The 14,926-nt window shown below is 44.3% G+C and overlaps 1 protein-coding gene, 7 non-coding genes and 1 pseudogene across 8 annotated transcripts in view; 1 reads left to right on the top strand and 8 right to left on the bottom strand.

The window, feature by feature from the left end:
* The window catches only part of ldhd (lactate dehydrogenase D), a 51,951-nt gene extending 37,203 nt beyond the window's left edge, over positions 1 to 14,748 (bottom strand). The window contains exons 1-2 of the mRNA XM_085280799.1: positions 14,589 to 14,748; positions 10,923 to 11,035 (exon numbers count right to left, since the gene is read on the bottom strand). Of these exons, the coding sequence (XP_085136925.1) occupies positions 10,923 to 11,035; positions 14,589 to 14,681 (206 nt within the window). The 5' untranslated portion in view covers positions 14,682 to 14,748. The remainder of the gene's footprint in view (positions 1 to 10,922; positions 11,036 to 14,588) is intronic.
* LOC146571551 (uncharacterized) lies at positions 634 to 7,357 on the top strand (annotated as a pseudogene).
* Positions 4,101 to 4,171, bottom strand: trnag-gcc (transfer RNA glycine (anticodon GCC)). The gene has a single exon. It is a non-coding gene; the product is annotated as a tRNA-Gly (tRNA).
* Positions 7,851 to 7,921, bottom strand: trnag-gcc (transfer RNA glycine (anticodon GCC)). The gene has a single exon. It is a non-coding gene; the product is annotated as a tRNA-Gly (tRNA).
* Positions 10,343 to 10,413, bottom strand: trnag-gcc (transfer RNA glycine (anticodon GCC)). Its single transcript has one exon. It is a non-coding gene; the product is annotated as a tRNA-Gly (tRNA).
* On the bottom strand, positions 13,122 to 13,192 carry trnag-gcc (transfer RNA glycine (anticodon GCC)). The gene has a single exon. It is a non-coding gene; the product is annotated as a tRNA-Gly (tRNA).
* trnag-gcc (transfer RNA glycine (anticodon GCC)) lies at positions 13,410 to 13,480 on the bottom strand. The gene has a single exon. It is a non-coding gene; the product is annotated as a tRNA-Gly (tRNA).
* trnag-gcc (transfer RNA glycine (anticodon GCC)) lies at positions 13,709 to 13,779 on the bottom strand. Its single transcript has one exon. It is a non-coding gene; the product is annotated as a tRNA-Gly (tRNA).
* Positions 14,037 to 14,107, bottom strand: trnag-gcc (transfer RNA glycine (anticodon GCC)). The gene has a single exon. It is a non-coding gene; the product is annotated as a tRNA-Gly (tRNA).
* Positions 14,749 to 14,926: the final 178 nt, after the last annotated feature.

Genomic DNA, 14,926 nt, shown 5'->3' on the forward strand with positions numbered 1-14,926 from the left:
TCGTTTTTTTTTTTTTGTTTTTTTTTGTTTTTTTTTTCTCCCCCCCCTCTTCCTTTCTTCCCTTTCCTCATTCAAGTCTGTCCCGTATCTAGCAAGTGGGGAAAAAAACCAAAAAAAAAAACAATAAAAGATGAATCAAATAGACCATTACGGCAAGGCTGGGATGGTCAGTTTGGTAAAGTAAATCCGTTGGGCATCTTTCCTCACCTTTAGACAATAATTCTGATGGCAAAAGTACCAAACGGGACAGGCAGAAGAAGAAGGGGGGGGGGAAACTATACCTGTAAGTGCAGCCTCAGGTGTGACGAGGAAGTCACCTGTGCCCCTCCCACAGGAGCCGGCATTTCTACTAAAGGAGACCACAGGTCAGTCAAACAGAAAGACCTGAGTCAAATGCTGAGCACGACCTCAGCAGCTGGAATTGTTCTCCGCACAAGAAGCTGTGGATGAAGACTGAGCTTCAGGACCTTGGACTGTGGCCTGGGTCTCGACCAGTGCGTCACGCAGGGAACGCGATTTCACTCTGGCGTCTCCCTCCACAGCCTGAGCTCATAGATACAGTGGCTGACCTTCCATCGCCAATTTTTTTTCCAGCTCCACCCCTTCTTTAGTTGGAAACCTGAAAGTGCTATCATGGTCAGGTTAAGAAACAATTATATCTTGCCATGTCTCCATGGTTGCTTTCGTTCACAAGTGGTCTCTGCTGGTGTGGGCAGGCCATGAGTACTTGTTGGCACCAGTGGTCAGTATTACATCCTCTCCTCACGACTCTGCTGCAGGGCTTGTCGCAGGAACTGGTTTGCTGACAATCAACGATGGCTAGAGAAACTGCCCAAAAGGTTTACCAACCTTCTCCCTGCTTTTCTTACATACAAAAAGGCCATCTGCAAGTCTGTTACGGATGAGCTCAGGAGGACTGGCAAACCTCCAGCAGACATGGCAAACCCAATAAATGAACTCATGCACCTCAAGTACGAGCGAGCTCACCTGGCGTACCTCCATGCCACAGGATCGGTCTGGGATTCTGAGGCAGGAGCTCATGGACAGAGGACCATTGGGCAGTTCCTGAGGAAGGAAAATAAGCCACAGGAGTTCAGGTCTTATGAAGACCCACATGCCTGGTGTGGCGTCTCTGTGTCCAGCCATTACCTGATAGACTGCCTGCTCGACGAATTCCGACGTCAACATCCAGCCATATCCAAACTCCGCCCGGGCACTTTTGGCCACATCTTCAGGTCTGACCACACCAGGAAGGCGGCACGAAAAGTCACACTGGCATCTGGGGTCATGTCCAGTTATTCCATAATGAATGAAAACTGGCTGATTGTTTCGTGGGTCATGGTTCAGTCTGAGACAGAAAGGTCCTTGGAGCCCATGTACCAGGGAATGGCCAAGAGGTACAGTGATGCAGGAGTGGAAAAGGCCGGCTACCACTGGGTGGACAGGTAAAAACCGTAATCATCCTTGTCATTCAAACTGCTAATCTGTCTGGACAAACTGAGTTTTTCCTTTTTAAGATCAATTTGATGCACACATATAATATTCCATATACTTACATGTATTTGTATTTTTTACATTTAGGGATTGCTGTGCTCCATTTAAGAACCCAGACTGTATCCCTGGTGAAAATCTATCGTGGGATGCCTGGAAAACTACTCCTGCTGTTATTGCTGCGGCCACATCTGGACCAGTGGCAAACAGCTGTGCCTCTCGAACCCACTACAATAAGAACATTATTGTAAAACTGAACCTGTTCCACTGCCTGAGGCGATTTTTGCGAGATTGCACCTCTGAGCATCATCCCCTGTTCAGCACTTTCTGCCAGCTTCTCTCTGCTGCATTCTCAGTGGTTGATCAGGCAGACCTGAAAAGGTTCCATGCTTATAAGTTCTGTGGCATCCATCCTGCTAATCCCACAAAGCAACACATACGGGAGCACTGCAGGATCCAAATACCACAACCCACTGAACTGCTGAACAGAGTGGAAAAGATCCTGAACCATTTTCACCTGGCCACAGACCCCAACAACCTCCCACTCTTCAAGCCAACCATGCTGAAGGCGTGGCGCGTTCAGAGAGTCCACATTTTGCGTGGCTGCCTCAGTGACCCTGAGCTCTCAGAGGGTGTAATGTTTAGGTACGGTGGGACTCTTCAGCTTAACCATGTCCCTGGTGAAGGTGCCAAGGTCCCCATCTGGATTCCTGTCCGAGGCACTTCACAGCAGGAGGGTTATCATTTCCACCAGGCCCAGTGGATTACCGGGACTCACGTATCCACTGAACTATTCCAGGCCCAGGGCATGACAGGGGTGGCACGATGGAACTACCAAAGACTGGTGGACCGTAAGCAGCCAGATGTCATTCTCCCTTCTGTTTTTGATCCAGCTCTAGTGGTGGAGTTGAATGCAGCCTCCAGGAGAGTGACACTGCACTTCACCTCTCTGACAGAGACACTGGTGAGCGATTTGGGCTTGAATACAGAGAGCCAGGCTGCCGTCCAGTCACTCTGAACTGGGACAAACACAAAACCTTGAGAAAAGATGAACCGGCTGCCCTTCAGCCCCCATCCTCGGTTCCAAAACCTGTGGCTGCCCAACTTCAGGTTCCAGCAGCGGGACCCTCCTCCAGCATGGCACCGCTAGGTGTGGCATCCTGCGCACCAGCACCACTTGTCACCCACCCTTTCTCTGGTGCACTTTTAAAGCAGGAGTTAGCATCAGAAGACACCCAGTAACCTACAACAGTCATGGGTAAGTTAACATAATGGTATTTTCAAAGAATTCCGTGTCATTACTACTATTATTATTATTAATGTATACATTATTATTATTATTATTATTGTTATTATTATTAGTTCATTACATGATATATGAGTAACTATTACTATTGTTTCCCAGAAATCTCTAAAGCTCTACCTCTGTCGATGCGGGCCTCACCAAGGAGTGCTCACACTGGACCTATAAAGACAGGTGGACAGGTTTTTGTGCTGGACCACACACGCTGGACACGACCCATGAAAGAGGCAATAGATGATCTGTTGCTAAAGTACCATGGGAAGAAGGACATCCTGAAGCTTGTGGATCAAGATTATGCAGACATGGTCCATCGCTCTGCTACAGATCCCAACAGCTTGCTGCATCCCACATCCAAGGTGCACGTATCCCGGTATGTGAAGCACTTGGCTAAACTTCTCAACACCAATTCATTTTTGAACATAAGCCCAGAAAAACTTCTGGAGACTCAGCAGCTGGGGCACTCTTTAACTGAAGGCAGTGAAACAACTAGTATCCCTGTAGTCACCATAAAGCCTGCCGTCTTTAACCCGCCTCCTCCTGCCCTGTCTACACCACTGACACAAGTCTCAATAGAGAAGATTGTGGTGGGCATCTTGGAAAGGCAGCAGCAGCCTGAGGGGAAAAAGGCAGACAAAGACTTGTCTTGCCTGTGGACAGCTCAAGTCTCAATATGAGACAGATGGATCCACCGTCCATTATTTTTACCAGAGAGGGCCTGTGCGCTATTCCTATTGTTCCAACAAGGTGCATCAAAGTTATGCTGCTGAGGGAATCTGTAACCCTAAAATGCCCTTTGAAGAATTTGCTCAGACAGAATTTTTCCAGAGGGAACCGGATGCTACCAAGAAGAGGGAGAAGAGAAGGATGGAGGAAAAGCAGATTCAGCCACAGGGACCTGAAACAGGGAGCAAATAGTCCACACATTCATACGGGCTTCGCTGGAGTGGCAGGAAAAATATTTGCTGCCCTTTGAAAGTGTACTCTATACAGAGACAAAGGCGTGGACAAGGAAGGAGTTTCAGGAGTCTGCTTTCTATGAGGCAGAGAGACTTAGATGGATGGAAGGAAAAAAAAACTAATGAGGAAGAAACAGTTGATATTGTATATAAGACAGTTTTGTTCTAGTTGTGTCTGCCTGTGTCCTTTCCAGTCAAAACAAAAAATAAATTTGCGGGTTGAATAAAAGTAACTTTAAGACAAAATTTGCCAGGGGTATGGATAATTACAGGCTTAACGGTGTATATATTGTTATATTGTGTGTGTGTGTGTGTGTGTGTGTGTGAAAAGAGGAAAGAAAAACAGGTGCTGCATTGGCCGGGAATCGAACCCGGGCCTCCCGCGTGGCAGGCGAGAATTCTACCACTGAACCACCAATGCACGCTGCAGCACCCTTTGCACAGAAGACAGGACGGTCCCACAGGCCAGTAGCACATTTAGGATTGTTGGCTACAACACTTCACTATGAGCTGCGTGAGAGTGCGTCAGCTACTATGTTGTCAGTATCTTTCTTATGCTTAATCACAAGATTATAATCCTGTGCCAGCAGTGCCCAGTGCATCAGTCGTTGGTTATCATTGTACATTCGGTGAATGTATCAACATCGAGCTTGAAAGGTTGAGAGAATCAGGAGCCGCTAAGACAGGGGCGCTGCAGTGGAAGGAATTTGCTGACTCGAACGCATGCTGGAACTGCATGCTGTGTTACATAACTGCACCACATCTGCTTTCATTGCTGGCCAAAAGAAATGTTCCAATATGCGGTCATATGTCTTGTAACACCCAAATGACCGGACTATGAATGTTCATGTGCTAACCGTAGCACCTGCTGGTGAAAATTGGAAACACTATCTGCTGAACTGTACTTGTCTCCTGACATTGGACTCCACCTGTGTATCAACAAACCGTCAGAAACCAAACATGTTTGCTACTTACCCCCCTTTGTACCATCATCTTCAGGCGCAGCGGTAAGACATTTGGCTAATGATGGGTAAGTGGAGGGATTCTCAGATTCAGTAGCTGGCTCAACCACACTTTGCGCCTGTTCTTAGGCACCATTAGCCACTTTATCAACAATACTTCAGGGCTAACAATACCAATAAAAGAGAGACATGTAACACACACTCCAAAGGAAGGAGGAAACATATACCCTTGGGGCTAAACAATGAATAACAATACCATGGAACCTCTCCTCAGTCCTACCTACCCTCGAATGCTAGCCTACCTAGCTTCTGGAGTGTACCAGGCTCGAGGCAACTTTAAAGGCGAACCTTCAGTGCTCAAAGCACTGAAAAGCCTACCCCCGACAGGGACCTAATCCCCACCCGGGATTACTCCGAAAATAAAAAAGGCAAAATAAAGAACGAGTGTCTGAAGGAAGAGATTACACTCAGCTAGACACTCACCTGCGCTAACTGGGGAGAGAGTTCCAAATACACCAGAGTTAAGCAAGCAACCCGAGAACAACATACAGACACCAAAACTCATACAAAGCTGTTTCAATTCCTTTCACTGAGATCCCGGACGAACCCCCACATTGTTACGTCCCCACAAATAAGGTCTCAGCAAAGACGTGGGGAACAGTAACAAATAGAACCGGGAAAGAATGAGAAGGGAGCCAAACAGAGCAGTATGGCAAATATTACGTTTTTATTACAAACAATCCTAACACAAAGAGATGGCAACACTGCTTTATCAATAAGATAAAAAAAAGAAAAAAGGTCACAACTAAGTCTTATGTGTCTAAAGGAGGATGAACAAACAAACAACAAAGAAAAATGCACTTCTGGAGCCCACAGGCCCACCCTAACCATTACTAGCAACACACACCTTACTGCTGCTGAGGCCCACAAGCCCACGCTACCAATGTAGCAACCTCCCCACTGCTTTCACAACTCCAAACTGCAGCAAGGACAACCACACCATAGGACCTCTTCATTCAATAGAAAGCAGTGCAAAGATGAAGAGAAAAAAAACCCAAAACCACACAGTTCTTCCCCAACCCTATATAACATCTGAGAGTTAATTGCTGACTGGGTCCTGGTGCCAAATGAGGGAGTGAGCAGCAGCTCCGTCGTGGAGAGAGGGCAGAGAGAAAAAGAGACAGAGAGGGGTGGAGCTAGAGAGGAGGAGGGGGAGAGAGAGAGCAACACCACACCCACACACTCCCACAGTCTCACAGGATGTAACACCAGCCTACTTGGAGTTACTGGGTTGAATTTAAAAAGGATTGCTTGCTGTAGGAATTTCTGCAGTGGCCAGGAATCAAACCCGGGCCTCTGCATGGGAGGCTGGGATTGTTTAGCTCAACAGGTCTAAACAGTTTCCCATTCATTCTCTATGGTAGTGCTAAACTACGGATTTAATATATTATTCACCACTGTGACCCTTCCGGCGCTGTTGCGAGTTTGAGACCTGGCAGTTTTAAACAATTTCCACTTTTAAATTTCAGGAAAAAAGACAAGTTATGCACCACTTGCAACAGATCTCAGCGATCCTTGTTCATTCGTCAAAGGTAATAAACGTTGTTTAAAATAAGAGTAAACCAATAGATTAAAAATTGCAGGTGTATTTTAAAGGTAAGAGAAGTGTTCACTGTGATTTAATTTATTTGATTAGTGTAAGAAAACGTCCATCACTTGGTTAAAGACGGTTACATTTTATCAGCTGTGATAAAAAGGCATGGTAAATTATGAACTATTCTGTCTTGACGTATGCTCAATCATCCCGGAAAGTAAATTCCAAAAAGTTGATTCTGTACATCTGGACGTAGTGTTTTCAGTGGGAGAAACGTTTCGTAACTCATCCAAATGACTTCTTTAGTCTCAGCTGGATGCAGGTTTCCTCAAACTTCTGAACAGTACATTTGCACACAGACTGAAACTAGTCCACTAAATAAACAATGGGCTGTGAGGCCAGTTTCATTATCATTAATATGCAAATTTTCATGACCATTGATGATTGTATGTCAAGATTCACAAGAAAGTTGTATTCTACTCAGGGAAAATCGGTGGCGTTCCACAAGGAGCCACTTCGATACCTTCTCCAGGACCCATCGGATGAAGATACAAGAATTAAAAATTAGCTTCAGGACAAGTCTGCACCTGTGAAGCAGGACCTAGTGTGCTGATCTCAACAGCTTGCTGCACCCACATCCAAGCTACACATATCCTGTTATGTGAAACACTTGGCTAAGCTTCTAAACACTTCTTTGAACACAAGCCCAGAAAAACTTCTGCAGACTCAGCAACTGTGGCACTCTTTAACTGAAGGGAGTGAGACAACCAGTGTTCCTGTGGTCACCATGGAGCCAGCTTACTTAAACCCACCTCCTCCTGCCCTGTCTACACCTCTGACACAAGACTCAATAGAGAAGATTGTGGAACGCATCTTAGAGAATCAACAGCAGGAGCAACCTGAGGAAGGAAGGCAGAAAGATTTGTCTTGCCTGTGGACAGCCCAAGTCCCAGTATGAGACAGGTGGATCTTCCATCCACTATTTTTTTTTTACCATCGAGGGCCTGTGCCGTATTTCTATTGTTCAAAGAAGATACATCAAAGTTATGCTGCTGAGGGAATCAGTAACCCTAAAATGCCCTTTGAAGAATTTGTTCAGACAGAATTTTTCCAGAGGGAACCGGACGCTACCTCTGCAGATTCAGCCACAGGGACCAAATAGTCCACACATTCATACGGGCTTCCCTGAAGTGGCAGGAAAACTATATTTGCTGCCCTTTGAAAGTGTACTCTATACAGAGACAAAGGCATGGACAAAGAAATGACCTGGAAGGAGTTTCAGGAGTCTGCTTTCTATGAGACAGAGAGACTTAGATGGATGGAAGGAAAAAAAACTAATGAGGAAGAAACAGTTGATATTGTATATAAGACAGTTTTGTTCTAGTTGTGAGTGTCTGCCTGTGTCCGTCCAGTCAAAACAAAAAATAAATTTGCGGGTTGAATAAAAGTAACTTTGTAAGACAAAATTTGCCAGGGGTATGGATAATTACAGACTTAACTGTGTATATATTGTTATATAGTGTGTGTGAAAAAAAAGTAGGTGTTGCATTGGCCGGGAATCGAACCCGGGCCTCCCGCGTGGCAGGCGAGAATTCTACCACTGAACCACCAATGCACGCTGCCGCACCCTTTGCGCAGAAGACAGAGGACGGTCCCACAGGCCAGTAGCACATTTAGGATTGTTGGCTACAAAACACTTCACTGTGAGCTGCATGAGAGTGCGTCAGCTACTATGTTGTCAGTATCTTTCTTATGCTTAATCACAAGATTATAATCCTGTGCCAGCAGTGCCCAGTCGTTGGTTATCATTGTACATTCGGTGAAGAAAAACGACAGGATTGTGGTCTGTGAGTACAGTTACCAGAGAGGAGCTGGAGCCAACATGCACTGCAAAATGCTGCAGGGCGAGAAGCAGAGCTCATGCTTCCTTCTCTACAGTAGAATAGTTCTGCTGATGGCATTTCAACTTGATATAGAAAAAACAAGACAGGATGACACACGCACGCCTCATCATCCTGCAATAACACAACATCAGCTCCAGTGGCACTAGCATCAACATCTAGCTTGAAAGGTTGAGAGAATCAGGAGCCGCTAAGACAGGGGCGCTGCAGTGGAAGGAATTTGCTCACTCGAATGCATGCTGGCACTCTACAGACCATTCCAATTGTACCTTTGGGCTACATAACCTGGTTAAAAGAACCACATTGGCAGAGAAGTTCTTACAGAAACACCGGTAATATCATACCGAGGAACTGCTTTAGCTCCTGCCTGGTGGTCGGAGTCGGATAGTTCAAGACTGCGACAATCTTTGCCTCCACCGGGTGGACCTGTCCAAAACCAACCTGCTTACCTAGGTACGTTACTGTTGCCTTGCCAAACTCTTATTTTTTTAATGTGAACACCTGTCACCTTCTTCACTATAAAATAGGGGCCCAAGAGCAGAAGCAGGGACGGACAGACCTGTCCCCAGGCTGAAATTGCCTTTTTAGTGCTTTACTATCAAACCATTTCTTCGTGTTAACCTGGGACACACAGAGAGCCTCTTTTGCTAACAACATAGCACGTTGCCTTCGATCCCTACACATCTTCACAAAACTCAGCAATAGGGCTGGGCCACATTATACCGTTCACGGTAATACTGGCATAACGTTAGGCAACGATAAGAAAATGAAATATCGCAATAGAATATGGGTAAAATGCGCAGTGCCTTTGTTTTTATACGCTCATACGCACATGGCAGAAAAAGTATGGCGGCGATGGACAATGATATGGACAAAAGCGCATCTTTGAATGAAACGGGTGAAGCAGAATTGGTCAGTAAAAATGGTGCAACTTCGGTGGTGTGGAAGTGGTTTGGTTTTCGTCCATCCGATACCCACCAAAGCACAATTTTTTCGTGGAACATGCAAGCGGGCTGTCGTGGCGAAGAGAGGAAACACTACAAACCTATTTCATCATTTGAAGCAGAAGCACTTGGAGTACAAAAAAGTTGTTAAGGCCCGGGTTCGATTCCCGGCCAATGCAGTCTAATTTTCTATAGTTGCACACGTCTCATGACACAAAGAAAAGAAGAAGAAAATTAGACTGCATTGGCCGGGAATCGAACCCGGCCTCTGCCTTTGTAAATGGAGGGACTGTAACTGCGTGTGTATGTAAGCGTGTAAAACCTGCAGATAGTCAGATTAACAGTATTTTGTCTCTATCTGCTATTCTGCAATTCATCTCATGTAAACAATAACGTGGCGCACAGCGTGACGTGAAAAAAGGCACATACCTTTGACATTGCTTGACGAACTCTGTTTTTAAAAAATCTCGTTTACATGTGGACGAAACAGCTGCGTTTTCAAAAATACCCGTGTAGGTGTGGACGTAGCGTAAAAGAGTTTGTAGTTTATTTTCTTACTACCTGTAATTTACTGCAGATTACTTGTATTTGCTTAATTGTTTGCTAAATGTTTGAGGTGTGAAATTAACCGCAATGGATCAAAATATAGGTGTGTGTGGTTGGAGGATGTGTTTGTGCGTGGGGGGCGCGAACATTTTTCTTGTAAAACAAAGGGGGGCCCAGCAAAAAACGTTTGGGAACCACTGTGTTAATGTAACACAAGCTTTGTCCCAATCAGAACTCGAACCCACACTCAGACAGTTACATGTAAGTAATCAGGTGATTTTTCACTGGCTAAAAATGTGCGATTGGATCGACTGGTGCTGTTTGATTTGCGGTTTGAGCAGGAAGTCGAGGAGCCCATTTATGTGAAAATGTAAATGACCATTTCTGAATGGAGGAGGGGTTCTAAGAGTACATCATTCACCATCTTATAATGCTGTGATTGCAGCCATTGTTCAACTCCCTGTGAATGGTACTATAGCCATTGATCAATGATCATGATAATTTGCATATTAATGATTATGACACTGACCTGCTGGCCCATTGTTGGTCAATGGTGCTAGCATGGGTGATCCACTGAAAACAGAAAGTTATGATTCTATAACAGATTTACACATATATAATAAAAAAGGGAAGAAAAATTAGTGTTGCATTGGCCGGGAATCGAACCCGGGCCTCCCGCGTGGCAGGCGAGAATTCTACCACTGAACCACCAATGCTTGCTGCAGAAACTTCTCCACTGAAAACACATGATGGCCCCACAGGCCACTAGCACATTTAGCATTGTTTTCAGGCCCATGTGTGACGAGCAAGGGTGGATCTGACTGTGAAACTAAAATTGGCCAACTACACAGTCAGCAACTTAAGCACACAAGAAAGATGGTGGCCCCTCTGCTTGTCTCTAAATCAGTACAGATCAATGTTTGATTGTCTGCCAATGACAAAAAGTTTAGTTTAAAAAACAAAAGAGTAAACACCACAGTCCCATTCCTCAATGAAAGTAACAGTTCCACGGCAACAAGAACAACAACAAAAACTCTCTCAATACATGTTTGAGAGAAAGGTATGAAAACGACAAAACACTCTGATACTGAGTAAAAGACACAGAAACAAGAAAAAAAGTTAAAGTCTGGAGAAAAACACAAGAAATATGGCAGCTCCTCTGCTTATCTGTAAATCAGTATAGGTCAATGTTTGATTTTTTGTGTGTGAGATGGGAGATGCTGACCTGTGTACAGACTCATCTTTGCCATGTTGTTCTCTAACAGCTTCGCCCAATGAGACGCCGTCCTCGCCACATATAGACCTAAATGCAGAGAGCACGCTGTCTCCAACACCACTCTGTGCAGACACATAAATGAATACAGAGTTACACACAATACAATACCAAAAGCATCCACTACTTGTTATAATGATAGCCTGATAATATGTAATAATACAAATGAAATACCCTGTATTTATTTCTGACTTGACCTCTGTAGATTTTTTCTGCTAAATTACTGGAATCGGTCACTTGTTTTGAGTCACACTGGATAACAAAAATTGTCTGTATTTTAATTCTTGGGCATATCGTGTTTTAGAAAAAAGGATATCCATGGTATGCTTATGGTCATTAGCCAATGAGTGAGCCATTTCACAGAAAGACCCACCCATTGTTGTTTTGTCTAGTTTTTTTTTAAAAAACAAGACAGCAGAAATGCTTCAGTAATCAATGGATGACAATGTGGTAGCTACGTCTTTTATACTGTCTATATTAGGGATGTGTGCGACTAGTCAACAAACCCATCATTGATCTCACTAGTTGGCACCAGATGTAATAGTAATAGATGTAACTGCTGCTCCTACACATCGAAAGGAGTCAGCAGGTGTTGAACCTGACTGATCTAAGGTGCCCACCAGAGGACAGTGTGGCAAACAAGTGGTGGGTAGGGTGCAAGGGGTCACCTGTGATGGCCCTGGTTTTCCTGAGACTGAAGGAGCTGGCAATGGAAACAGAGAAACCATTGCTAACTGCATATTTCCTCAACCTTAAAAACAATATATTTGCATAATGACTGAAACTAGCACCACTGACAAACAATGGGCTTAGGCACCCTTCTCGATTCAGAGATGGTCTTCCCCTTTTTATGTAAATGGCCTACTTGACTTCCTGCTGAGAGGGGCTCAGTGGGGAGGGACTCTAGCAGCAAGGAGATGCTCCCCATCTGTTGACAACCAAGAGGTGCCCCTTAAGTTCTGTTCAGGTTGTCGGTCCCAGAAGGCACTGCACACAAAAATTTTTTTTTTACTGTCTGCGGTTTTATCACTCTGTCAGGATGTGTTAGATGTACAGGTGACCACATCAGGTGTTCCCACTGTATTTCATTGTTGTGCCCCAATAAGCGTGTCTCCAACAAGCTGTATGATTGTACATGTTCCCATGTTACAATCAATAAAACAAGCACATTCTCAAATAGAGCTGTTCGATATAACGATATATATCGGATGACGATATAAAAACGTCTATCGTTTAATTTTACGCTATCGTTTGTTTCATGATGTCGCAAAATAAACTAAACTGTTCACGGCGATATTTTTCATCATTTTGATGGTCACTGTAGTGGCTATATTAATTTCTTAAAGTTCTCTCTTTCTCTTATATTTAATATAACCACACGGACGGACAAGTGCCTGTTTTTATGTGTTGTCGTTAACAACAACGACGGTAAAACCATCGCGCCATGTGTCCGCTTGTTTATTTTCCACATAAACCTTTCAGAATAAAGCTCAAGATCCTGTTGAGACTGTTCAAAATAAACTGAATCATGTGAAAGAGAATGCAGACTGTTTACGGATGAGAAGCAAAAAGGAGCCGTCAGGTGCTAAAAAATAAACCTTAGACTCAAACGTTAGAACAGGCTTTTCCCCGCAGCACACTGTGTAATAAATACTCACAAAGAAAACAACGGCCGTTACAACTTATGTCTAAAAATGTATCGTTTCATGCATCGGTTAAAACACTCGACTCCAGGTACACGACGCCAAGCTGGAAACATTTCACGCAGGTCGAGCTGCCCGAGATTCACAGAATTTACAGAAAATGTTACATTTTTGTGACTTATATCGTTATCGGACGATAGATGTCTTATATCGGGATATGGGATTTTGGTCATATCGCACAGCCCTATTCTCAAATAACTGCAAACTGTCTGTGGGCTCATTTTGAGCCAAGTTCAGGAAGATGTTACCTCTCAAGCGAACACACTGGGGGCGGGGACTCACCTACAGTTCTGCAGATGAGCCAGCTGTACAGCATCTCTCAAAGTTTGATTGCTGGCTAACAGATAAGTAGAATTTAAGGTGTGCTGTCCACAAGACAGTTAAAGAATTTATAGCCCGTCTGAATGCCTACACATAAATAATAGAGAGGGGGATGAAAAGTAAGCCTTGCATTGGCCGGGAATCGAACCCGGGCCTCCCGCGTGGCAGGCGAGAATTCTACCACTGAACCACCAATGCTTGACACTGTGGCCTTTGAACAGAAAACAGATCATGGCCCCACAGCCAATTTCTGTGCCACAAAGAGCAAGCAAATGCAAAAGTGACTTTAACCTGTATTCTATCCAAAGTTCACCACACTAGCTTTCAGTCCTATATAGTAAGTACAGAAGCAGTTTTAAACGTAGATATTCATAGCTGCTCTAAATACCCACACACGGAAGAAAAGAACTAGCCTTGCATTGGCCGGGAATCGAACCCGGGCCTCCCGCGTGGCAGGCGAGAATTCTACCACTGAACCACCAATGCTTGCTGCTATGACTTTTGCACAGGAAATGGAGGGCTTTCTGGGTCAGTCGGCATGTGCTAAGCATTATGCTTTTTGAAATTTCCAGTGCCTTTAACACCATCAGGCTAATCCTACTGGGTGATAAGATGACACCATATTTCTTTCAGAAAAAGAAATATGGTGTCATATATTTTAAAGTTGCTATAGTTGCACACCTCTCATGACACAAAGAAAAGAAAATTAGGTGTTGCATTGGCCGGGAATCGAACCCGGGCCTCCCGCGTGGCAGGCGAGAATTCTACCACTGAACCACCAATGCGCTCAGTAAGGATTTTTGCACAACAGAATAAGAACCGATTGCCGCCCCCTTCCGCGATTCTTACACTATTTCAACACTCAGTAGACGGTAGAGATCAATGTTACATTTCCAGCAAACAGGAAAAACGGTGCATTCTACAATAGGCTTAGAGAATTTATACCTTTTATGAACGCATCCAAATACTTATTCATATTTATTTGATTCGAGAAAGTAGACGCATAATTTTTATGTCGCCTCTGACAAAGAAAAAGGCAGGTTGCATTGGCCGGGAATCGAACCCGGGCCTCCCGCGTGGCAGGCGAGAATTCTACCACTGAACCACCAATGCGCACATAGACAAGCATAATCAAGAATCAAGAAAAATTCTGTGACACATTCCAAGGGTTGAATTGCTTGTTTTTCTGGACTCAATATTTCGTCTAAATAGCTCAGAAGGGTGTGACAATTTCATATTTCATTTCGGAAAAAAATACGGGTCGCCGTATTTTGCAATTTAAGGTTCGCTTGTAGTGTATGCTAACATATAAAAAGCCTTCGCAAAGACCTTTAGTGCCGCCTAAACTTTTACAGGTTTCGCTGACTCAAGTTTAATGCGCAGAGATAATAATTAGCATTTGTACACGGTGGTATTGGGCCTCGTGCTTTATTAACCCTTTTAATTAATGCTTATTCATAATTAGCCTTGTTAATTAATGCTTTGCTAGCAGGTTGTACCGTGCACGCAGGTAAGACATGCTGTGCACGTGACTTCGTGCACAACACGCATTGAAGTTAAACGACCAACATGAAGGACGTTAAATAACACTCACCGCAGCGGTGGCTGCAGATTTAATGTGGCGACAATGCAGGAGGCAGCGCCGAGGAGACGGCAGCACCCGCCCTCTAGTCAGCCCGAGGAGCATTGTTTGCAAATGTCACCGACAGGTCACCGACGGCGAAACACAAACGCAGACTGCCGCTGACAACATAAAAGCTACTTCTAGCATACCGCTTCCGGGACTCTGTTTTCAAAATAAAACAAAACTCACTCTCTCTCTCTCTCTCTCTCTCTCTATAACCATCTAACTATATAATAAACTATGTAATATGAAATATGTATAGTCCAGGATGAAGCATTTGTAAAAGACTGAGTCATTTATAATGGAAA

Source organism: Mchenga conophoros, linkage group LG7 (genome assembly GCF_057382185.1).
Source record: "Mchenga conophoros isolate Kocher_MC1m ecotype Shallow Benthic linkage group LG7, M_conophoros_male_GT1.1, whole genome shotgun sequence".
Classification (NCBI taxonomy): Eukaryota; Metazoa; Chordata; class Actinopteri; order Cichliformes; family Cichlidae; genus Mchenga; species Mchenga conophoros.